The 26,156-nt window shown below is 42.6% G+C and overlaps 1 protein-coding gene and 1 long non-coding RNA gene across 3 annotated transcripts in view; one reads left to right on the top strand and one right to left on the bottom strand.

Annotated features, from left to right (window-relative positions):
- The window catches only part of RASD2 (RASD family member 2), a 74,225-nt gene extending 61,040 nt beyond the window's left edge, over window positions 1-13,185 (top strand). Inside the window, exon 3 of the mRNA XM_086958711.1 lies at window positions 6,468-13,185. Within this exon, the coding sequence (XP_086814837.1) occupies window positions 6,468-7,003 (536 nt within the window). The 3' untranslated portion in view covers window positions 7,004-13,185. The remainder of the gene's footprint in view (window positions 1-6,467) is intronic.
- Window positions 1-26,156, bottom strand: part of LOC147748102 (uncharacterized) — a 367,443-nt gene that overhangs the window by 16,168 nt on the left and 325,119 nt on the right. The window lies entirely within an intron of this gene.

Raw genomic sequence — 26,156 nt, 5'->3', positions numbered from 1 at the left:
AGGGGCCTCTGAGCTTCGGTGCAAATGATGCTCGGATCTGGGGATTCATGCACCCCAATGCACTACTTCGAGTATCCTCGTGAAGTGAGTGCAGCTTGCAAAATGCAGGATGTCCAGGAGTTCAGGTCCCACGTCTCTCATGTCTGCCATGGATCTCAGCTTTGCTGTGAGCGGAGGTCGGGGTCAGAGATGTCTGGAAGTCCATGTCCTGTGTCACAGATTCTTCGGGATCTGGCGGGAGCCTCGAAAATGCAGACCGGCAAAGTTGCTGTTGGTGCTGTTTGAACAGGGTGGTCACTCCTTGACCACAAGGGAGATGTCTTCCATCTTCCAGTCAAAATGGATTTATGTTTCAAAGTACTAGTGACTGGGCTCCTATACTTATACTAAGTTTATGGGCTAGACTACCCTTAAGGTCCCTCGTATGGGTGGACCTGGGAAGGGGGTGTTACACCCCTTTCCCTTTGTCCAGTTCCGCGCCAGAGCTGGGGCAGTGTGCCCCAGTAACCGGTTTGAACTGGGAAATGCCTGGAGCACCTTGTGTGCCCCAGGCAGTGTCTGGAAAGCATTCACTGAATGCAGTCCTCCCTGCCCCAATACACTAAAGCCTATCTGGGGAGGTGCTGGCACCTCCCTGGACAGGAAACCTATTGTCCAGGCCTCCCTGCTGGAGTTTCGTCCAGCAACAGGAGGTCAGACTTGTGTCTGTGGCAGCAGCATCCATTTTGTGATGTTGAGGCTCTTTTTAACTTTAACCGGGTAAGCCAGTAACTACATGTCTTCTCCCTCTAGAAGGGTGGAAGGCTACCCCCGCCGCCAGGACTGCCAGGGGTAGTATTCCAAAGTGTTTGACACCTTACACGGCATGTTTTGATAAAGCCAAACCAAAGTTAGCGTTAACCGCGAGGATTATAATGCACTTAAGAGTATATGGTACGGCTATATCATAGAACAGCTATAAGGAGATGGTTCCGAAAGCTGCAGAGGGGCTCAGCTCATGCTAGGGCACCCTCTCACATAAAACCAAGCACTCTGCCTCCAGGATTGTTAAGGTCTGCCATAGGAGTGACTTATAGGTGTATATGTGTCGATATGTATATATAGATATAGGTATTCTATATCTAAGTAAGGGGTGATTACACCACCTTACCCAGGCTGTGTGAACAGACCTGTGGTGTTAGTTTGGAAGGCAAACCAGGGGTGGCACAATACATGCTGCAGCCCCTGGTAGGCCTAGTGTGCACCTTTGCCCTGGGTACCTATGGTACACTATACAGGGGCTCACAACGGTGACCCAGTAACCAATCTGGTATGTACCTAAAGTACATGGTATCAATTTAGAGAGAGAACAGCTGGGCTGTGGGCCTGATTAGCAGGTCCACAGACACTCTAAAGTGGAAAACCAGAGAATCACAACAAAAAGTGGGGGTGACCATAGGAAGCAGACCCTACTCTCCTACAGTAGAGTAGTACTTCGGTCTACATGTTGAATGGGGCAGAGTTGAGGGAAAGGGGTGGAGTTGGGGAATTCAGGTATGGTCACAGAAGTTTGAAAGCTCTGTAGGAGAGAAAGAAATCCTGAACGTGGTCCCCATTTCCTCGTTACCAAGGAACCTGCTCAACATAGAACTAATAGTGCCCATCAACCAACCTTTAGAATATCCTCTTCATGCATGCTTTCCTAGGCCGCCATAGATGCTGGCCCAATGAAAAGGAATGTTCCAAAATTCGGAGGCTGCTGCCCCAGCCCACCCATGTCCATCATCAAGACTGCCTGATATTGGAATACGGTCAAAGGGGATAAATCCTCCTGCCCAGACACGAACTCCTCCTAGGCCTTCTGTCCATGTACACACTTAGGAGGCAGACTCTGCAGCATTTAGGATCTTTTAGGCAAGCCAGCCTAATTATTTAGCCTCTGGCAGCTCGAATATTTCTCAGCCTAATTGCCATGGATTCATCCCCCAATGTGACTCCCCTCCACCCCAGCTGAGCCCATCCTCAAGGTGGATTTTTTTTGATGGGGACACCAACCTTTAACCCAGAAAGTCCCAAAGAATACTAGTGTGAAAGCCATCAAGGAGACTAACATCTCGAACTCCAATGCGCACATGCACGGCATTCCATCCAAAATTGAGCCTTATGGTCTGAAGTTAGTCCTGGTATCCTGAAGTGGTTTCTTCAACCTGCCCTAACCTTTCATCACCGCTTTCTGATAATTCTCCTTTGTTGGATCTTCAAGACTCCCCAATTTGGCAAATGATGCCACTGCCGCTAGGTGGGCCCTTAACTTATTGGTTCTGTAGGGCCACTCCACAAAAGCTTGAACTGCTGCTGACAAGTCATAGGCCATATTTAAGTACTCCATACTAGACACCCATATGAATTTATTCAGACACTTATGTTTTCCTATACTTTGTGACCAGCATATACTCATCTAACTCACTGATATCCAACCAACCGGTGCCCACAGTTTATCCAGGAAGTACTTTCCCCAGATCTGCTTCTGGCGCCAGCTCACATATCTTTTGTCAATAAACATAGGACAGTGCCTCTGTACCTTCTTTCTCCATTCCTGCATAATGCCTGCCCTGCTGCTCAATGCTCAACTGCAGCTGCCACCTTACCAAGTGTCCCATCAAGTGCAGAATTAACTGAAAACCAGTCATCCCACCAGTTAGCAGCTGTACTTCAGCATAGTTCCCAGACCAAAGGCTAGCATTTTAGTTGTCCAGCACTCTAGCCCGTTGTAAAAGGCATGACAATCGGGAAGAACTCGAGAGTAATTGGTCTTTAAACCTCTGAACAGCCCATGCTGTGGACCACCTGATTGCCCATCAATAATTGCCTAAGTAAATGCATAAATCCAGTCCTACGATCGCAACACTGACTACATATAGCTTAGAAGGGCAATGTTCAACGCCCTTTGCACTGTTCACAGAGACTCCCATTGAAAGGACCACTATAGTTGCAAGTTAAATTTAAGCAATACAACCACAAAAGAACACTGACCTCCAGTTTTGCACCATTTATCATACCACCTTACCATAAGAAATCCGAAGGAGGCCCTTTCTCAGTACAGGCTGCCAAACTCTGGAACTCTCTACAAGCCAGCATTAGAAGCGCCCAGGAGTATATACACTTTCACAAGACAGATGAAAACATGGCTAATTCCTAAATAACCGCTCCACCCCACAGCCCAGCAACAGAGCCCAAAAACAGTCACACCCCAAGCACAAGCCTCCGCTTACAACCCACAGAGTGAAAACAACACAATCAACATACTGTTTTTGATATGAAGGTAACTCAAAAGGGCTGACCTAGGGTTGGCTGTGGCATTATGTAGTTAACTATTGTATATAGAACAGTTATGGCCCACGATAGATTTAAGACCATAATACGCAGTGGTCAGCAGCAAATTGTAACTCATATCTATTACATTCACATAAGGCATATCTGCTACAGTGGTTATCCATCACCATTACTGTACTGCCAAAAAAACAGACATCACCAAATGAACAGGCATGGAATATCTGAAGAGATCTGTCACAAACTGCTGGACAATTCGAAGGACTTTAATATAGCACACCACTACATGTCCGAAAGATCTGAATGCTTTGTTACATCTTGTGATAACAGATATGGGATGATGATAACAATGTCCAATCCCAATAGATTTCTCCACTTCACTTTGCCTCCAACCGTACCAGCTCATTACCACAACTATACACAAAATATTAGATTGGACACCCCAGTGCAGTAACCAGCTAAGTAGAAAATAATCTTAAGAAATAACCTAAAGTAACCTCCAACGGTGTTCAAAGCAACTAGCATACTGAAAACCATAAAACTGTGTGCCTGTTTCTCACGTTTCATCATCCACGACACTGCTGCGCCCCACACCATGATAATCACACCTCGGTGGTCATGACACACAACATAGAAAGATGTCCCACATATGATCAAAACAAAGCTAACATCCTTCCAACCAAACAGCCTTAAAGGTGTAGTATGAAGGCAAGTGCTTCAACGTCCCAAGTAGGGGGTAGTTAATGCTATATAAATGCTGCAATACAATACAATACAATAAGATGGTTTAAGAGCCCTTGCTTCCATATGTAAGAGCCAATAACATCAGCTGGTTGCTGTCACTCAGGGATCACTTCAATTTCTAGTACCATTGAACTTGCTCAGAAACATATCCCACATTCTAAGGCCAGCTTTTACCTCAGCTATTAGTCTTTATATGGGGGTTGTCAAGGCCAATCTTTGTACATAAACTCCTCAGACGTATCACCTTGGCTGCGAAGGTTAGCTGACCCACCCAGAACAAAATCTCTCTGAAGGTTGCCTTCTCAAGCCCAGACATCATTGCTAATGCATCCTTATGGTTGAGGGCCTTGCCTTGGGGCAGCCAGAAATCCCTAGCCACAGAGTGAAACTCAGTGTGTAGGTGGCTCGGCCTACTGTTTTCCCTCTGTTCGAGGGACAGCTAGGAATTCTGCCAAAACCTTGAAAGCCTCAAGAGGGTTACTGCACTCCTTAGTGTCTGGCTGATCCATGAAGAGGAAGATGTCCAGGATAAACAGATTCAAACAAAAAAGAAGCTGTCCAGGAAGTGCAGCTCCCCCAGCTTCTTGCCCGCGTGTTTAGTGTAATGCCTATTCCAGTAAGGAGCTGATCATCTCGAAGTATGTTCTGGACACAGAGCCGCCCATTGGCATGCATTTTTGAAATATACCTTTCCGAAATATACTTTTCCTTCTCATTGAAAACCCAGGAGCAGGAACCTGGATGGGTGAACTGGCAGGATGACCTGCACCATCTATCTGCCTGACCTTTCCAGCCCTCACCAGTAGAGTTATACTTCCATCTCTTAATGGCCCTGCTTTACAGGCCTGGCACGCACCTTTCTTGCTCTGCGGAGAAGATTGCCTTAAACACTGTGATTTCTCCCTTAGGAAGATCCTTGGGCATCTGCCAGGCAAACAGTACTTGTTCATCTGTCTCCATACCGGAGTCCAGGCCTTCACCTACCCTGGGAGCTGTACTTGTCCTCCCCTGTGTGTACTTTAAGCGGCCACAATACAGTTGGCTCGCATATTAGTATCACATGGGGACCCCACATCTCCATTGACCCAAATTGCCAGGTTGAGAGGGCCATGGTAGAGAAGTGGAAGCTGAGGAACTGGGCTGTCTCATATCTGGGGGCATATTAATGGCTCTAATCCCAGGTGCACACTTTTAATCAGCAACCATCTTATAATCCTGTAAATGGTCCCGAAGAAAAAAAGGATGCCACCCAGTGTGCCCAATAGGACAACTGGACGAGGCAAGGAGCCTGTGTACCATACGTAGAGTTAAATAATAATAATTCCTATTTGTAAAGCGCAAACATATCACCTCCTTAAGGATTTCAAGGTGCTGGGACCGTCAGGGAGATTAAGTGAGCTGTTGCCCAGAGTCACATGATGCTGAGCTGAGCTGCTGCCAGCGATCGAACCGGGAGCCCTGCGCTCCGGAGTAAGCGACTCCGGCCGCTGCGCCACTCCTCTCCTTCATAAGATGGGTATGAAATAGGCATTTCTCTAGAAACAGCCCACATATCATTTCCTCTATTACCTGAGAAAGTGGCTACCTCTCATTCGCCTTACACTATCTGCTTCTTATGACAGGGGAGGTGGGTACCTTGAGAAACCATTCCTCTCTATCCTCGCTTATCAGGAAGCATCATAACTTTTTAGTTTCTGTTTAAGGGCCTGCTTAAGTTTGCATAAATGCTAATTTTATTTGTAAGCATTAATTCCTAACGTTCGAGCCTGGTTTCAGTTTTGGCTATCAATTTTAGTTTTAACTATTTTGAGTTGTATTCCTATATTCCAGTGTTACTGTTGATTCTTACTTACTTGTTAGAACCTTGCTTCAGTTTTACTTGTAAATTGCAATTTTATTTTTCGTTTTCCCTTTCAGTTTTAGTCTTAGTTTAAAATGTCACTATGTTTGAATTCACAATTACTATTTCAGTTCCTAGGTACAGTTCCGAATTGTATGTTTAATGACTATTCAGTTTTAATCCCTAGTTGCATTGGTTGTTTTGATTCCTAATTACAGTGTAGTCTAGTTTTGGTTTTAGGATCTTCATTGAGCTCTAGATTTCATTCCCGGTTAGCCTTAACATCAGTGCGTTGTATTTCCCTATTTAAGTTTTCGTGCCTCATTTAATTTTTAGTTCCTTTTTTTTGCTTTGTGTTCTTTTTAGTGAAATGTTTATTTTGTATTTTCATTTTAGGTTCACTTTTCCCAGTGTACTGATCATTGTTACTTTTATCATTCTTTTATGTAAAATTGTGATTATGTTCCATTTTCGAGTTCACTTTTAAGAGAATCTTATCCAATGTCAATATTTTAGATTTTTATTGTAGGTTTCATTTTTGAGGCACTTTCTTTATCTCTCCTTTTCCACCCAGGTGATGTCTTCATTCTGGTCTTTAGTCTGGAAAACCGTGAATCCTTTGAGGAAGTGAAGAGGCTGCGGAACCAGATCCTAGAGGTGAAGTCATGTGTTAAAGATAAAGCCAAGGAGCCAGGTTCATTCCCGATGGTCATATGCGGCAACAAGAGTGACCGAGCCGAAGGCCACCGCCGCCAGGTGCGGATGGATGAGGCAGAGCTCCTTGTGGCAGGCGATGAAAATGGTGCCTACCTGGAGATCTCAGCTAAGAAGAACACCAATGTGGATGAAATGTTCCGGGTGCTCCTTGGCCTGGCCAAATTGCCCCATGAGATGAGCCCTGCCCTCCATCGCCGGCTCTCCCTGCAGCAGGGTGGTGAGGCCTTTCGTCAGAAGCCCTTCCACGTACGGCGCCGCCTCAAAGAGGCTGGAGAGGCCTATGGCATGGTCTCGCCAGCTGCCCGGCGACCCAGCGTTAACAGCGATCTCAAGTACATCCGTTCTAAGGTGCTAGGGGAAGAGCGGGGTCGTGAAAAGTGCACTGTCCAGTGAAAGATGTTGGCCACAAGCACCCTGAGTTCTGATGGGAGCGAAACTGATTCTTTAATTGAGTTGAACCTAACCATAGAGAAACAAACGGGTGAGTTGGATGCATCCTTTTCTAAATTGGATGGTTCAGATCTGACATTTTGCATATTGATGGTAATTTTTACCAACTTGCAAGATCACAGGATGTCTTAGAAAACAATGTTGCTGAGGTATTGCTTAATCACAAGTTTTCTTCTGACTCAGAACTCCTAAGCAGCTGAAAGCAGTTGTTGGCGTGGACCAGAAAGTGCCCATCAGGGTGACTGTGTGTTGACTTCAAATAGCTTGGGTGCAGAGAGAGACACATGAATGGCATCTCATCATTGTCTGCCACCATCTGCAGGATTTGGAGATTGGGACACACATATTGTTGACCACCTAAGTGAGTCGGATCAATGGCTTCCAAGCAGTGCCCTCACCAATGATACTTTTTCACAATCAAGGTGGCACCACAGAGTGATTAAAGAATGCACCACGCTGCTTCTCGCTGGATGACTGACCAAGACCATCTTCACATGTCTACACTTTGATGCCTGAGACTACTTGGCAGAGTGAACGGAAAACAATTGTAAAAAGTCACTAGAAGCCTCATTTGAGGCCACAAGTGGGATTTTACCATGTTGGGACACCTTCAAAACTTACACCAGGAGTCCAGAAGTTAAAAAATGGCATTACCAGTAAAGCAACGAATAATGTTTGCAAGATGAGAATGTATTTTTGGTCCTTTGACAGGACACGGAATAGGCCTTTAGATGAGGGCGTCATTCTCATTTAGAGCTCACCACCCCATGCTCATCAGAATCGGTTGTTTCCATGTCAAACCCACTGATAGTGTTCAGGCTTCTCTCTATACTCCCTCTGCTTCTCCTCATTTCTCCTAACATCTCCTCTTTCATCTCCTCCTACCTCCCAAGGCATCCCTCACCACCTTTTCCATCGCTCTCCTTCGATATTAAATCCCTTTTCTTCCTTTCATCTCCTCTGCTCCTCATCTTTTATCTCTCCTCGCAGTTCTGCCGTATCTCTCACCTTCTCTATTATTTTTATCGCCCCGCAACCTCCCTCACACTCACCCTCATGTTCTTCTCTTTCTGCTGCACTCTGCTCTTGTGAAGGCGCAACTACTCCCTTAAGCTCTTTGCAGGACACTGTAATACTGTATTACATCGTTTCTGTACTATGAAGCCCTCATCCCAAAGCACAAGTGCATCTCTCCAGTGCTTACTTTGTAAAATAATAATTATTATTTTTATGAGACACCCCCAGGGTTGATGAATACCCGGGATATATAATTGTGATTTGATTTGGTTCCACCTCTTACCTCCTCTTTCTGCCACTCTACTCACTGGGTCTCTTTTCCTCAACTGTGCAGCTTCTATTGCAGCTCTGCTTTCTCCCATTGTCACCGCTTTCATGAACTTCTCTTCCTCCGTCCTGTCTTTTCTGTCCTTACACTATATCAGACTAGGTGAACGTCTGATGAAGAAAAATAAGTTCCAGCCCCCAAAATGAGAACTGGTGCCACCCACTTACAGCTACTGGCACAAATTATGCACTGCCCTTTCCCGTATCCATTTGTTTTTCAGAATGCCCACACACCTTTCCATCTCTAATGCCCACATGCATCAAGCATTTTTGGAGTCGCAAACGGTGCGATTCCTTAAAATCGGCCGTTTGCGATTCCAAAAATGCTTTTTGGGATGCATCATTGCTTTTTCTTGAAAATCGCTAATTTTGCGATTTTCAAAAATGCGATTGCATTTAAGGAATCGCAATTTTGCGATTCCTTAAATGCAATGCATCATTCTTTTAAAAATTGCGATCTTGAAGATTGCAAGTGCAAATTACCACGAGGTTCAACCTCGTGGTAATTTGCGAAAAATGTTTAAAATGCTCAAATTAGCATTTTAAACACTTCCATGTTACAGACACACATGTCCTTAGGACATGTGTGTGTGTGAAACATCCATTTTGAAATACATTTCTGGGGTGCAGGGGGGGGTCCTTTGGACCCCCCCTGCACCCATGGAATGCATCAACATTTTGCGAATTCCAATTTGCGAATTCGCAATTACCATTGATTCCTATGGGCCTTTTGGCCCATAGGAATCAATGGGAATTGCGAAATCCCAAATTGGAATTCGCATAATATTTGCGATTCGGTAAAAAGTGCGATTTTTACCGAATGGCAAATATTATCCACTTTCAATGATGCATCCCGTTTTGCGATTCCATATTTGCGATTCGGTAAAAATCGCAAATTTGGAATCGCAAAACGGGAGTTTGATGCATGTGGGCATTTGCTCCTTGTGTCCCATCTCTCTCTAGCTTCCTTCTCCAGTTGTCTCTCTCTGCCCCCTCTCTCTACCCGTCATCTTCACCCTTTCACCAAGGAAATGGCCCCCTTTGCCATGATGGAAAGGGGGTAATTCATTCCTGATAAAAACCTCTGACCAGCTGCATGCCAATACATTGTCGTCAGTGGTACTTAGCACGTTTCCCAATTTCAGGAAGTTGAAAAAAAGGAAAACGTACCAATTTTGCAAGCGAAAAGGGTATTTACTTCAATTCTCCTACCTCAAACTACTTCATTTTCCAGTTTCACATGAAACTGAGCCGGATAGTTCTAAGGGATTCTAGGTGCGAGTATAAATACACAATTCTGTTGGCGCAATTGGGGCAGTCCCTTTAATATGGGGCTAGGTATTTGGTGTGTTCTCCCTCTCCTAGTGGACTTACCACAAATAGAGTCAAAAGTGTTGGTCATTTTGTTTGTCTGACTCAAAAAAACAGCCTTGTTCAGTTCTTTTCTGTGTGTTTTCCGCTTCACACCCAGCATTATCGTTTTTTTACTTTCCAACAGTGGTAGGGGGGGCTGCAGAGTGGAGTTGTCTTGTGGGACTATGGATACTTCGGATGGGCATTCAGGCATAATCAGGTGCCTCGGAAGCGCACACATTCTGTACTGGGCTTTATTTTAGTATTTCCAATGGAACGGAAAACTGGTACAGCTTCCGGAAATGATGCACCTAGGCTTGTGATGGAGCGTCCAGCTTCACACCCAGGTGCTCAGTGGACTCAGCCATTCAACTGGGCGTGGTTTGAGGAGGATACCCATTATCCTGTCTGCTCCAAGTGAATGTTTGCAGTGGTTCCTCGCCCTGTAATGTGCAGATGTCACCATCAGGGTGAAGACTGCGCACTCAGTTTTGTGGCTGTTGATTCACTCCCCCTGGAAATCAAATCACTGCCCTCCCTTGACCTCTTTAGGAAGTCATTGAAAACGTGGCTCTTTATCAATGCATACAAGTAAGCCCTGTTTCTTTCTGCGTACAGTTGTTATTTGGACTAGGCGCCTTGACGCCCACTGGGCATAGCTGCGCAATATAAATAATGTTTCATTCATTCATTCATTGTGCTGTCAGGAGTGGAGAAGGACCACAATATCCACTTTGAAATATCGACCTGCAACAAGACATTAACTTCCACAATATCAATAACGTATGTAGATGAACAGTTAAGAGCAGAAAATCTGCACTCCCCTAACCGTGCTTAAGTTGATACTCTGCAGGCCATATTCCTGTAGGTCCTTAGTTTTGTGTTCATTAGTTTGTCAAACTACTTAAAGCAATTATAGTTGGTCAAACAACTGCAGCTGTTGACGCTCAACACAACTAAAAGCCCTTCATGCATGGCAAGGTATTAAAAATACAACTTATTGCATGGATATAAACCTGCTTTCATTTTGCTAAGATGCTATTATCACCTGTAAATACACCTAAAATCACTGTCTCAATCTGCCTGGTAGAACTTAATTGGAAGTATAGTGGGCAAGGATGATGACTACTCCACTCCATAAAGACCAGAACTGTCAGAGGTTTTTTTTCAGGGCTTGGGTCAAAAAACTTAATGTGGGGCCTCATGTAATCTTTTTCTGCCTGGTGGCAAATCACCTGAATGTAATTTAAAAAGACACCATGTAAAGAAGCAACATGGCAGCTACAGAATTCTGAGCTCGTGATTAAAAAATAAAATGTCGGACTTGCCTTATAAATATGTGAATATAATTTGCAGCAGGTGTGTGGTGTGGGGCACCTGCAAAAGCTAGGGATCTGAGCAGAATGCCCATTCAGGCACCCAGAAGATAGCCCTGCTAAAGACAGTTCCTCGCTGGAGTGATGAAAACACGCTGAATCATCATTTGGATTTATTTTGCTTTTTTAAGAAGCTTGAGCTGCTGTTTTTCTAACCACTGCTGCAATCAGGGAAAGCAAATTATTTTGGACAGTGTTTGCATTCTCTTGAGCTGACTGACAACAGTTCAAGGAAGAGGGGGAGAGTTTTGGAGTTTTACTAAGCTCATCTTAAGCCAAACAGATGAACTCCAATATAACTAAATGAATTAATAAATACATGTTGCACGAATACTCCAGTGAGGGATCATGGCGCTATAATGGGGAAGTAAGGGAATACAGTAAAAGTGAGAGATGGAAAATTAATCACAAATGCAGAAAAAACAATTGTTTAAAGCCTGTTTAAAAACAAGATGATCCGAGAGGTGGGAGTTATTTCCACGCCGAAGGCATGGAAGGAAAATGCTCTCCCTCTTAATCTAGATCCATCCCCGATGAAGAGGAGCAGCTAGAAGGTTGGAGGAACTAGTGCGAATCAAAAGGAAAGGAAATGGTTCTGGTTTAATGAGTGTAGTGGGTAGGGGCTGTTACCAGACTAGGGCTCCAAACTGAGAAATTGTTTGGAACTAGGAATTAGTCAGTAAACCTCATTTCCTTTGGTGCTTAGTCTGATCACTGCCACACTATTTACCCACATAAATTTCTGCAGATTAAATCTGCAAAAATGTATTGGAGGAAAAATACAGCAGAGAATATGCTTGTAATTCTTAGTTTTTAACCTCTTCGAGGCTATTGACAGACCGTTCCGTCACGGCTCGCGGGTGAGCTGTGCGCATGACGGAACGGTTCCGTTATGGCCCGGCCGCCGCGCTTGCGCGGCACTGATTTCGCGCCTGCGCGGCGCGTTTAATTGAGCGGGCGGGGCCGTGACGGAACCGTTCCGTCATGAGCACAGCTAACACGCGAGCCGTGACGGAAAGGTTCTGTCACCTGCGGCGGAATAGCCGCCGCAGCGAAAGAGTTAAGAAGAAACTTTGAATAGAAGGTGTTTTCTGCACCCGTTAAAACTACATCAGTGATATTGATACGCAGTAAATACTGCACCCCTTGTCATAAGTATTTACCAGGTTCAATAAACCCCTGATCCCATTCCAGTATACTTATAATTTAGGTCTGCATCTCCACTCAAGCAGTTGTGACAAACATAGCTGGCAACAGTAACAGCAACCGGCTGAACCTGCGGATCATAGACAGTCCACGGGTGATGGCGGAGCATCCAAGGAACTGGAGAATTTGGCAAACTTTCACTGGAGGACATGTACTCTTGCAGCCGTCCATTCTGCTGGTTTCCCAGTCCATTCCTCATTTACCATCCAGTTCAGGACACCTCAAAGCATCTACGGAGATGGTAACTGTAACAAAGGCACTGCTACTTTGAGTATTACACACTGTTCTACTCCACGTATATTACCTTTCAGTGGTATCAAACTGAAGAATAGTTTGTGTGTGCCCTGAAATAAAGTTCCTTCTGATCGTATAATTCACTTGCTGTTCTTTTGTCTTTATGTTAAATTTCCTCAATTTTCCTAATGCTTGGTAAAGAGGCTTGTCCTGTTTTTGATGGTTAGGAAAGTGGAAAAAATACAAATAACCTGCCAAAGTTGTTACTTGGCCTCTATTCTACACGCCTGGCCAGTAATTTGTGTATCAAGGCCAGTAAATGTACTGATAAACACAGGAAGAGCCAGTATGTTTCAACTTCGGAAATATACTCCTAAAATAGAACATACAGGAAGAATTCACTACAAAAGTGTGCTGAGCTTTCCGTACCATACCCAAAGAACTTTTAAAGCAAACATTTGGAGACTTGCCATATTAAAAAATAATTGAGGTTTTTCCAAAAAATCGTCAAGTACCGGATCTTGGCTCCTACAGAATCTCAAAAGATAAGCAAATTGCCTTTTTTGCTGAAAAAATTGTAGCTCTTTTCATTGCTATAAGAGCTAGCACTTTCTAAGCACTAAGTGTGGAGACTGCGATCTTGCCTACAGAAAACGTAAATTTTAAAATCAGGTGAACTTGGAGGACACGTAGGCAAGACCGAAGCTCGCCTGTGATGTAGTGACTTATCAGAGGTATGTTTTCCAAAGTCTATTCTTTATTTTCCTAGATGAGCCTTTGCAAATGAAGGCAGGAAACTTCCGCCACGCAGAGGTCTTAAAGTAAGATTATAGTGCTTGTTAAATTATAATAAGTGACTTTAGGTGCCTTTGTGTGTGCTCCTACCAGGGTGATACATTATTGTCCTTTCTCTACCACTACGCCTCCACCTTTCAGTAAACAAAATGTTGTTCTGGGTGAAGTGAGAAGGACACCGCACAGTGCTCTGCTCATGGTGGGAGTTGCAGTTCATTTCCTTTCACGCCTGGCAAATGCTAGATCATGGTAGCATTGGTTAAAACACCTTGACATAGCACAGCCCATACTGAAATCTCCCACCTATAGATGAGACCTTCATGGAAAATATAGGACCCTCTCCTCGTGTAGAGACTGCTTAAGGAAAGACCTTCTGTATTAGAAGCCTCCTGGAATAAAGAACTCACGTAGGCGGAATAAACACTGAATGAGATTCCCCCTTGCAAGGCAGAATACTTCTGTTTCCCCCATTTTCCCAGAGGAGATAGCTCTGAAGTAGGGGTCCCCGAGGGAATGAAAGACTCCCCCGAAGAGAGAGAGATTTAAAAAAAATAGATGCTGCTAGTGGAGAGAGAAAAATAATGCAGAACCCCCATTCTGCCTCACCTTAGAGAAGAGAATCCCGGGTAGAGGAATTCCTCCTTGAGTGGTCTTTGAAGGAGAGAATTGGGGTGATAGCCTCATGGGATGGTTCCCTCTGACAAGAGTCCTTTAGAAGAGACCCCCCCTATAGATGAATCTTCTTTGATGGAGAAACCTATTGAAGAGAAGATCTAAAATAGGAGTGAGAGCCGTGAGTGGGAGGCACCCCGGGGAAGGGACACTTTGGAGTAAAGGTTGCTTGATAAACAGACTCACGGATCTCCCTGCAGAGAATACCCTCTCAGATGAGTCTACTGTTGGGAGAAGTCTCCTGGGGGCCCTTTCATCACATCTCACAAAGCTTTGGGAGTTGAGACACTCCACACTTAAGCCCTCTTTACAACCTCTTGCGGTGAGAGTAGTGCTCCCTCTCCAAGCCCTCCGCGAGCACCCCAGATAGGTGTTCCTGGAACACTCACCTATGTCCAACCCATGTTTAACCATGTTTTACACGAGTAGCAGACTATCAGTCTTAGCCAATGACGAATGTGTGTTAGTGGCAGGCGACAAGCACACACAGTATGCACTGTGATCTTTAGGCTTTCTGTCAGGGGCCTGTGTGATCTCTTTGAGGGCCTCGTATTTAGAGGCAGAACTGTACCTTTAAAACTGCGTATATGCCCAGCTCAATAGTCTCCACTCACTAAAAAAAATATGATCTTAAAAATAAGATTAAGATTCTAATTTTCCTCAGCGAGTAGTTAAACAAAATTAGGTATTTGTGCCTATGAAACCCCTTCTTTTGTGCAGACCTTTAAAGCTCATGATTCTCCCTCGAAATGATCCCACTGCCCCCCTCAACCAAATACAGGACATGCTGGGTCGTTAAATTCCAAAAATTTGCGCAGGTTTGCATATGAGCAGTTCTATAAAGTTCTGTTGGCCAGTTGCAAGAAACCGAATCCTCCACAGTCTCTCCTACAATACAAGCCCCGTAACAGATAGACCAGGATGCTGTTGAGTTAAAGTTGCCCCAGAAGCTTCATGTCTGAATTTTACAGCTGCTTAAGCACTACTGTTTTCAACTTGTAATGAATGCTGTTTGTGACCGTAACTTTTTTAAAGGGTGTGTGTGGTATCCATGCGCCACAGGCATGCAGGTACATATTCCCAGCTTCCAACTTTAAATATTTGAATGTGCTTATTGTTCCGGTGGATCCATTTGTGTAGCCACAAAACCGGTCCAGAAGCTCTCTCTACCATAAGCATGCACGCAGGACAGCTCAGAGAAAGCATACTCGGGGTTCAAGCCAGCAGACAGCCTGTGTGATGAAAAGGTACTCATTCAGAGTAACCCCAAACTGCCTGCCAACTTTTAAGAACTTCTATCCAGCAGTTTTAGCAAATTTGCGATCCAAGTTGACTTCTGGAGTACCCTCAATGGGAAAGCCTACTTCTGGGAAAAGCCTAACGAGCATTGCCTCCTCTTCATCAATCCTCGTCTAGTTTTGCTGATAAATTTATCTCTAGACACAGATATGGACTGAGAGCCTTTTGAGTGGACTGGTAAAAAGCTCTCAAAGCCATAGATACCCAAGAATAGAGTTGACGATAGGATCTGTCATGTTATGTGAATGGGGTAGTCACTGTTTCTAGCTTCTACACATGTGTAGGTATTTTTACAACTTAATTTATTGGTATTTGCAGATATTACGTGCTATGACAGTGCTTTGTCATACTATATATTTGATGCAATACAAAGCATGCAACAATGACTAACTCATATTACCAGCTGTTCTATTGACGTATTGAGAACAGAGCAAAGCTATCAACATTATTAACTTACACCTTCTTGTGTTGACTGATTGATTGTCCTCTGATGTTGAGGCATCATATATATTAGAGAGCTGAACTATTGGTATTTAGTTATCTCCATACAGATTCGCCTCTTAACTTGTCATGTAAGTCTTAATCGACTGACATCCTCCTTCAAAACCTGTGTGACCTACCATGTAATGGTGCCAAGAGCATGGCCATCACATAAATGTTCCAACTATTAACCTTGGTTCGAATCCCGAGTTTTCCCCATTAACTTTTTTCTTAATATAATTTTTTATTATGATTTTTACAATCTTTAGAGAGTTCAGGTTATCACTAGCGTTATAATAAGCTTTCCGTTATACACGGTTCTGGCCAGAACTATATATCAATGTGCACTTCGGTTTGCACGCGACCACCGACGACCGTTCGATCGCATAGTCTTTCTTCCATGAGCTCATAGCGTCATGAGTCACATGACCGGAACTCATTATAAAAACATACTCGTACAGCTGTTTGATGTACCAGCTCGTACCGACGAGAGGACCCGCGTGGATCGGCATTTACACGCCACAACAGGTTAGTTGCAGAGACGGTTGCCTTTGAGATAGCGTGAACGTTAGAAAGGCCATAGATATGACATAGAGATGCTAGATCTTTGTTCTATTTTTGTATCTTTTCTACAGGTTTCCCTACCTTTGGAAACTTCTGACATGTGAGTCTTAACGAACAGCTTGCATGAACCACATCAATTTCTTAAATATACCCTGCATGCACTTCACGTTATCATGCTTTTTTCCACTCATTTATTAAACTTCCGTTTTAAGCACATTTTTATTGACAAACAAGCACTTATACATTATATACTAGAGAATTTATGTTTGATTAATGTCATTATTATGATTTTTTGACAGTGTCATTTTCCCTGATGAAGGGCACGTTTGCATGCCCGAAATGCATTGGACTGATTGAAATGACAATGTTTGGTACGATGATGAAAATGCCAAAAATCATTGCATTATAAAAGGAAACATATTTGAATGATACCGAATGAATTCAACAATAAATATGATTGAACAATGAAATGAACTTTCAGTGTGGAAGTCTTCTTATGTTATGGAGACGAAACTTTGAGTGCCTATGAAGGGATGGATCTAGAGTATCTTTAGACCCACAACTTAGCCAGTTTACCAAATGCCGTTGGACCCTCGGCATTACCTTCTAGTGCACCAACAAAATTAAGTAACCTATAGCAAAAACAAGTGAAAAACGAGCAGTGCATACATCTCATCCAAATCAATTTATGTACTCACAGTGTCCTGCGGATGTATAGCACGCAATCAATTAAACTAACACACTTCAGCTTTCAAGATGAGTAACTACGAGGAGATCTCCAAAAGTACAGAAGCCAGAGCCTCAACCTTTGCATTTGAATCTAAAGATGCAGACCAAATCTACTCTTTAATCAGGGAGGAACTCACCCAGGAAACCACAGGGCGGTCAAAGGAACAAAACATCAGACAATTATTATATTTATCCAAAAGGAGAACTAACCAACAGCTACATGCTAGCACTCTCATCAAATATCACCGGAACTTACGCATACCACGCGGACTCCGAATTGCATTAAAACCGTCCCTATGCAAACATTCAAAAAGTTTCAGGAACGCTGGTACGAAATTTTGAACAAATGTTCCTTGGACTTAATTCTCTTAATCATTCAAGAATTATCCACCATCTTAGAGGAACTCACTGCAGAAATAGAGGAAACTACTACAGAACTATCTAAAATGATGTCAGATGAAGAATTAACAACTACCCTAAACGACATTAAGAGCCAAATAGATCGCCATCATAAAGAAATAAATGAGCGAAAAATTCGCAAATTCAAAAGAGATACTTTAGATTATCGTTTAGGAGAAGTATATACATGGGCAGAAGTATATGCACAAAAACGTCGAAGTCGTCCATATAATTCCAACACTGAGACATCTTCATCGGACAGCGATACGAGCCAAAGAGCACGTAAGTCACAACCTACACCAGTCACCCAAGACAAAACATCTGCAGAAGAACCAACTACCAGTAAAGTCACTGAAACAAGTCCTTTTTTAGACCAAGGCCAAACACAAGAAGGAGACCCAGGCGAGGGTCCGGCAAAGGACAAAGACAGGGATCCACCAAACACCAGAAGTATGACCGTGATTGCCAAAGAGAAGGAGAAGGAGAAGAAAACCAAAAAGAACCTTCCACAAAACACCTAGTTATTAACATCAGTGATCATCAACTTAGCCCATATGAACTGGATTTACTACAAAAAGGCACATCATTTATACCGACAACTACATCTGACAATTTGGAATTAGAAGTGAGTTTTTTTAAATTAATGAGAAAACTCAAACTGAGACATTTTTTTGATAATACAATACCTGAGAAACCACCACAACAAAAAGATCAATTAGTAGGATTAAGACCTCACAGTACCTTCCAAGCTCCAACCACTCACAAAACATTGGACCTATTCGAAAATTTAGTGAAACAGGATTTGAAGAAAATCAAACACGTAAAACCAAAAAATAAAAACATCACACAAAAAGATCTTGACACCTTACACAAATTGGCCAGAAATGAGAAAATCACATATACCAAAGCGGATAAAGGTGGCGCCATCGTCATCATGAATACAGAAATGTATAAACAAAAGGTCATAGAACACATTTCAGACGAGAAAACATATTGCAAATTGGATAGAAATCCTACATTGGAATATGCAAAAATTCTGAAGCAAATCGTTCAAGGAGCAGTACAACAGGGTATCATTGAAGAAAGAACAAAAAACTTTTTAATCACCAGTGATCCAAAAAGTCCTACATTGAGAATGCAACCGAAAATACATAAAAACATCCATGACCCTCCCATGCGACCGATTGTGTCTACGAGAGGAAGTTTGCATGAACCAGTTGGTCAACTTATAGACCGGTATTGTCAACCTATAGTACAGTCCATGCGCACGTATGTTAAAGACACTACTCAATTTTTACAAATCCTTGAACAAGTGCAATGGGACCCAACACAAAAAATAATTCTATGTACAGCAGATGTCTGCAGCCTATATACTAGTATCCCCCATGATATGGGCATTGAAGCAATGGAAGCGGCTCTTTTGAAGTCAGAATTAGATCATGACTTTCAAATCTTTTTGATGGAACTAATGCACTACACTCTATATCATAGTTACTTCAAAGCAGAGGAATCATGGTACCAACAACTATCTGGCATGGCCATGGGCAATTCAGCAGCCCCAGTGTATGCGAACATTTTCATGGAATGGTATGAAAATCGTCATATACTCTCCAATAATGAATGGACTAAAAACTTGAAACTACTGATTAGATATATCGATGACTACTTCATCATATGGACAAACACCCAAGAGCTACTTCTCATGGAACTAATGAAATTTAATGAGCATGACCAAAGAATACAACTTACATGGAACATTTCTGATATATCTGTCAATTTTCTAGATGTAAAGATAACCATAACACCTGAGGGATTTGTGACCGATCTGTACACGAAACCAACAGACCGAAACAACATGTTGCTACACTCCAGCTTCCATCAACCTAATCTGATTAATAATTTACCATTCTCACAGATGGCTAGAGTGAAACGAATCACTTCGAACAAAAATACACTGAATATCAGACTGGATGAAATGATTCAAAAATTCAAAACGAGAGGTTATCCACAACCGCTATTAGATGAATCTAAAAAGAGGATTGAGCAAATAGAAAGAAAACAGCTACTAACCAGCAAAACCAAACCTCAACAAACAAGAATGGTTGTAGTATCAAAATACTCCACGGTGAGCAAGAAATACAAACAAGCCATTATGAAACACTGGTCAATTCTCAACATGGAACCTGATTTTAACCAATCTTTCAGAGAACCTCCGATCTTTGCATACACTAGAGCCAAAAATCTAGGAGAAATTTTACAACAAAAAACTCCAGTCAACATTACATTCACTGGGACAAAACCCTGTTTAAATTGCGGGAACTGTAACAGTATAATACATGGAAACACCATCAATCACCCCTCCAAAGGTTATCCAATTAAACTAAGAGTGAATGCAACTTGCGAATCAAACAATTTGATTTATGGAATCAGATGCCCCTGTGGCAAAATGTACGTGGGAAAAACAGAGAGACGCATTAAAGTGCGCCTAACGGAACACAGATCGAACATAAGACTAAAGAATACAAAATCAGCATTATCACAACATTTTACAGAAGCAAACCACAACGTTTCACAGATCAAATTCATAATATTGGAAACAGTTCAAAAAATTGAAGGGAGAAACAATAATAACTTCTTATTGATGAGAGAGAATTACTGGATACAAAAATTATCTACCCAGAAACCAATGGGGCTAAACGACAGAATCGAATTCGCTTGTTACCTATGAAGACATATATGAATTGCTTGTATTTTGACTGTATCCTGTGTATACTGCGTGTGTTCACACACTCACTTTTTTGACACCACCTTTATCATCCTTTCTGATGGCTCACAACACTAATTCCCACACCCCTCATGTGATCTTCCTTGGTTCGAATCCCGAGTTTTCCCCATTAACTTTTTTCTTAATATAATTTTTTATTATGATTTTTACAATCTTTAGAGAGTTCAGGTTATCACTAGCGTTATAATAAGCTTTCCGTTATACACGGTTCTGGCCAGAACTATATATCAATGTGCACTTCGGTTTGCACGCGACCACCGACGACCGTTCGATCGCATAGTCTTTCTTCCATGAGCTCATAGCGTCATGAGTCACATGACCGGAACTCATTATAAAAACATACTCGTACAGCTGTTTGATGTACCAGCTCGTACCGACGAGAGGACCCGCGTGGATCGGCATTTACACGCCACAACAGGTTAGTTGCAGAGACGGTTGCCTTTGAGATAGCGTGAACGTTAGAAAGGCCATAGATATGACATAGAGATGCTAGATCTTTGTTCTATTTTTGTATCTTTTCTACAGGTTTCCCTACCTTTGGAAACTTCTGACATGTGAGTCTTAACGAACAGCTTGCATGAACCACATCAATTTCTTAAATATACCCTGCATGCACTTCACGTTATCATGCTTTTTTCCACTCATTTATTAAACTTCCGTTTTAAGCACATTTTTATTGACAAACAAGCACTTATACATTATATACTAGAGAATTTATGTTTGATTAATGTCATTATTATGATTTTTTGACAGTGTCATTTTCCCTGATGAAGGGCACGTTTGCATGCCCGAAATGCATTGGACTGATTGAAATGACAATGTTTGGTACGATGATGAAAATGCCAAAAATCATTGCATTATAAAAGGAAACATATTTGAATGATACCGAATGAATTCAACAATAAATATGATTGAACAATGAAATGAACTTTCAGTGTGGAAGTCTTCTTATGTTATGGAGACGAAACTTTGAGTGCCTACGAAGGGATGGATCTAGAGTATCTTTAGACCCACAACTTAGCCAACTATTAACCCAACATTGACCAATTGGAGGTCCTACTTGGTGTTTCCCTAAATTGGCCGCATTCAGCGTAACTGTCAGTAGCAAATGGGTTATCAGTGTTCAAAGTCATGGTCAATGAGTAATTCTCCTCGTTATTTTTTAAATTCTAGATTATTTCTCCCAATAGGCTGGAATGTGCACCCTACAAATGTGGTCACATGTTTATCTATTCTTATATATGTATATTCGTCAATTTTATTGAACTGCCAGGATAGCACACACTATTTATGAGGCAACAGCACCTTCCCACAAAATAAAAGTGTGGCACACGAATCAGAGCCAAGGTTGTTAGCGTTTCTGAGGGCTGTTACAGTAATTAGGGTTTCTTGTTTTTAGTGTTAATTTTTTTGTAAACTCCAGTGGGTATTTTCCAGTGTTTTCTCAACTACTGAAAGTCAGTGGTTGTCCATGTTTATACATTTCGATGCCCAAAAATCTCAGCTGGACAAGTTCTTTCCAGTTTTTAATAAAATATTTTACTTTCATTACAGTGTGCAGATAACATGTTTATTTAAGTTGAAGGAACTTATTTATACCATATACACATTTTAATTTGAAAGTGGAACATTACATTTAGCCTATTCTGTTACGACATATACTAAAATAAATTACTTACAAACTCTAATACTGTTGCCTGAATGTTAGCACCTTCAGTTATTTTCTTAGTTTCAAAAATATCATTTGAATTGTTTGTGCATTTCTCCTACTGTGCTTGAAGAAAGCCTGAAATGCTAACAACCCATTATTTCCTCAGATCTCCATATTGCACCAGCGCCCCTCCCTCATAAGCAAAAATAAAGGTGGTAAAAGCATGTGCCAGACCTAGTTTAGGAGATTCAAGGGCATTGAGAGGATACTGGGCTCCATATGAACAAACGGAGTTGTTTCCCACTGTGTCATGGGGCCACCATACTGTTAGATCACAAACGAATGACCAATTTCTCACTATTAGCACTTCTCTAGGTGACAAGGCAGAGCAGTCGTCTGTTTACTAAGGAGGTGGTGTGGGCTACAAATCAGTAAAACACAGTATTTTCACTCAGTAAGGCTGTTGTTCAGCTTTTTAGAATGAAAAGCAGTCTATTACACACAAGACTATTTATAGTCAAGGACCGAAAACTAGACTTCTCTGTCCCCTTTCAACCAAAGATCTGTTTCCCAATATCCTTATAGCACTGTGATGCTATACTCTAGCCATTGTTAGCAAACTGCCAATGTCTTTTCCATGGAGCTCACAGCTCTAGGACCCACAAACCCAAACTTGGATCCTCGGACCCTTACAATAAAATGTACCCATGTGGACTTTGCACACACACTGGTTGCCTCTTAGCAAAGAGATGTGTGAGTGCATTTAATTGACTGACTGAGTCACTGGATCTTGCACCTCTTCAAAGGCTGCAAAGTGTTATAGGAACACCTCCTTGCTACATATGGAGACTGCGCAGGCAGACCAAAGGGCACCACTAAAAACAGCCAGAAGAGCCCACCCAGGATCTGGCGAATCATTTCCAAACCATAAAGGGAGGAAGATGTAGGACGTGCTTTGATATTGGGTTCTTTGCATGGCACACGTCCAAAAGTTCACAACTGTGGGGGAACTAAAAGCATGCCAGAGGCTCCTACCCTGGGATAAATGTGCTTGTAAAGATTACTAATCAAAAGGCCCTTTCGTGCTAACCGCTGATCATGGTTAAAGTTTACTCACTGCAGGAGTGATACAACTTCAAAGATGTATAATCTTAAGAACCACCCATTGCGGATGGATTTTTCCCACATCATTGAGTGCCCAAAGTGCCGGTGGCACGGGGAGTGAGAAAACACTAGTTTGAGATTCAACTGATTATTTCTCATAACTCCCCACATTCACACTTACTTAACTGTGATCAAATCCGAAAACCTTAATATATTGCTACCTCTACGGAAAACTCCAGTCCAGAAACTGAGACCAAGGCAATATTCAAGGCAACTAGGAGCACAATTGCAGGTCATAGTCAAAGGGGTCTCACCATAAGTGCTAGAAGATGGTCATTACACAGGGCCACAGGTACTGAGGATGATGGTGGATGCAATCTCCTGCACTAGTCCAAACAGTCCCCAGGCAGCTGGGCTGATGAACTACTCTCAGATTGGCTCACCTTTTTTAGGGTGTAGCCCACCAACGTGTTTTCATAGCATGGAGGACACTTCATACTCCACAAAGTTCAATAGCTCTCATTTCTGGAATTTTTACCTAATTCCAAACCAATCTGGAATTAGACCTGAAATCACCAAATCCTGGCCTAGAAACACATCCGTTCAGAAAAGTACTGATATACAGCTTCTCTTTGGTCGGATAGGTATTCTGGAAGACTGAACTAGCCAGGCAGACCACAGAGTAGACAAATCAACTCCTGTGCATTGTTTGAATTGCAGGGGTCTTCGCTAACAAATGGTGCATGGACATTTTATACTCAGCACATATCGGAAATAGACAACAGAAGCCTTTCTCAAGCTAGTTCCAGCCAGTTCAGGTTGAGATGTGTATTTGGGCCCAGACAGTAGGGAAGGCCTGCAAGTATGTTCCCTTGAAGGAGACAGGTAAACAGGACTGTCGCTTCACATTGATTGGTGCTACCACCACGGTCAGTCTCACAAATCTGCGATAGGGAGAGCCGTAGCCGCTGGCGTAAAAATGGTATGCACTTGGGTCTCCATCTGAGAACCAGGTAGATGCCCAGGGAAAAATTAAAAACCTAATGCGACTTAGTGAGGGTGAGGCGCAAGCTCTCCAGGACCACAAAATTGCAAGTTCTATTGCTATATGTCATAGTACAGGTTAACACTAACCTGATAAGCCGGTTACAGCGGGTGCGATGTGATGCTAGTTTTCCTCTTCCCCTATATAGAGTCACCTATGAGTTAAAGAACACTCAGCAGATAAATCACACTTGGGGAAGGGGAAAAAAGGGACAAAAGAAACAATAAAGTTGCAGCAGTCAAACGTGGTAGATGTACACTGATGAGGAGTAGTGTTGACCTCTCTGACTTCTGTTTTCACTCAGTGTCTCCTAAATAAATGATAAAACATATCACACTTAATTATGCACTCGGTGCTAGCAGCTTCTATCAAAGTAATATGTGTTTGTAAGTCACTTACACTTAACAGCTGCTGCATTCACCTTACATAAAACGTTTCAAAAAGGAAAAAAGAAAGAAAGAAAAACAAAGGTAGGCAGGAAGAATTATATCTTCTCAAAGAACTTGAAACCTAATCAGCAACCAGATAATAACAAACTTATCTGATACCAGTTAGTCCACTGGTAATAACCTGAAGCCTTTAGGAAAAGTAAGCGACCTTCTGTGCTCAATCCCAATAAAATGTCAAAGTAAATGCCTAATCCGAGCCACTCAACAGCTCTTAGGGCTTTGGGTTTATAAGATATCTTTTATGCGTGCACTTCTTATTATGCTGCTCGCTGAATTCTCTCAGGTGTAACAGCACTCCAAAAAAATATGATCAAACCAAAACAATGTCGAAAACGCTTTCAAATAATGATTCCTTACTTGAAATGTTTCTGGTATTGTAACCGCACGTCAGCGCCTCGGCACGAAGAAAGAAAACATCCATACCAGAACCTTCGCAATGCCAAATGGTTCCGACAATGCTCACAAGCACGTAAGAGGGAGTTGCGTCTCCCGTTCTGCAATATTTTCCGGAAAGCGTCTTCGTCGGCAGATCTCCTTGCAAGGCTGCAAATACTCAAAGATTTCTAAAGACGATAGAACATTTCGCAAGCTTGCGCTCTCAATGCGAGACAAGTTATCAGTTGTTAAACATATTAGCTCTTCAGAGAACACGAAGGCTCCAATTTCTCCAGAGAGTCTATAACAGGATACAGATTGGCTTGAGGGTCTTGCAAAACAACAGCATCAGCTTCAGGTCACAAGCACTGACTACCGGGCTGAAAGGATTATGTAAGGAAAAGAACAGACCTAGAGACAGGACTAACATCTCCCTAAGTGTTATTGGAGCTGTAGTGCACAACTTTCATTCCGCCATTCACACCTATTTGATCCTTCTACCCTGTTTGATCGTGACACTATGAAACAATAGGAATTAAACTCTAGAGCCTTATTTGGAGTTTAGTGGATAGGAAACATGACTTATAAGCTGTCTTCCATTTTACATGTTCCATAAGCGATAAGGCACCTGTAATGCTGCAGATGATATATCTGCCACGTTTGGGATGAGTATCCTATCCACGAAACTCTAAATAAGCCGTTAATTTCTATAGAAAGTTACATGGAAGATGGGGATCTGAGGCACAGGGGTATATTTTGATCTTCCAAAGGGTCACCCAAGGTTACCCATTCAGCAAGCTGGAAATGAGCCGCTTGTCTAGTCTGAGTAATTTGGGGGAGTCTGGGCCCAATGAAAATGCAATGCCTGCCAGGAATCCCAGGAAGAGTGATAACGCTACCTTGCTGCCCAAACCATCTATCCTCTAGGGTTGGGCAGCAGGCAGAAAGGAGCACTGCTTCCTGGACCCCAACCCTTGAAGTGATACCCCAGTGCTGCAACACAGAATCGATTTGCCTCAGAGCTGACTGGTTAATGCAGACCATTTTGCTCCAGACTCAACTTTTAACAATGCAGCCTTCTGGCCAGTGCCACCCACAGAACAAAAGGCAGACCTGAATGGTAAGGGTGTGGTTTTTCGAGGAGAAATAGTGTGTGTTCCCGCAATCTCCTGACCAGCCTCAACGCATCATTACAAATATAACAGCGACTTGTCTGCTTCTGTGATCCTCTTGAGC

Source organism: Lissotriton vulgaris, chromosome 1_1, assembly GCF_964263255.1.
Source record: "Lissotriton vulgaris chromosome 1_1, aLisVul1.2, whole genome shotgun sequence".
NCBI classification, from domain to species: domain Eukaryota; kingdom Metazoa; phylum Chordata; class Amphibia; order Caudata; family Salamandridae; genus Lissotriton; species Lissotriton vulgaris.
This window is presented reverse-complemented; position numbering and strand designations above follow the sequence as displayed.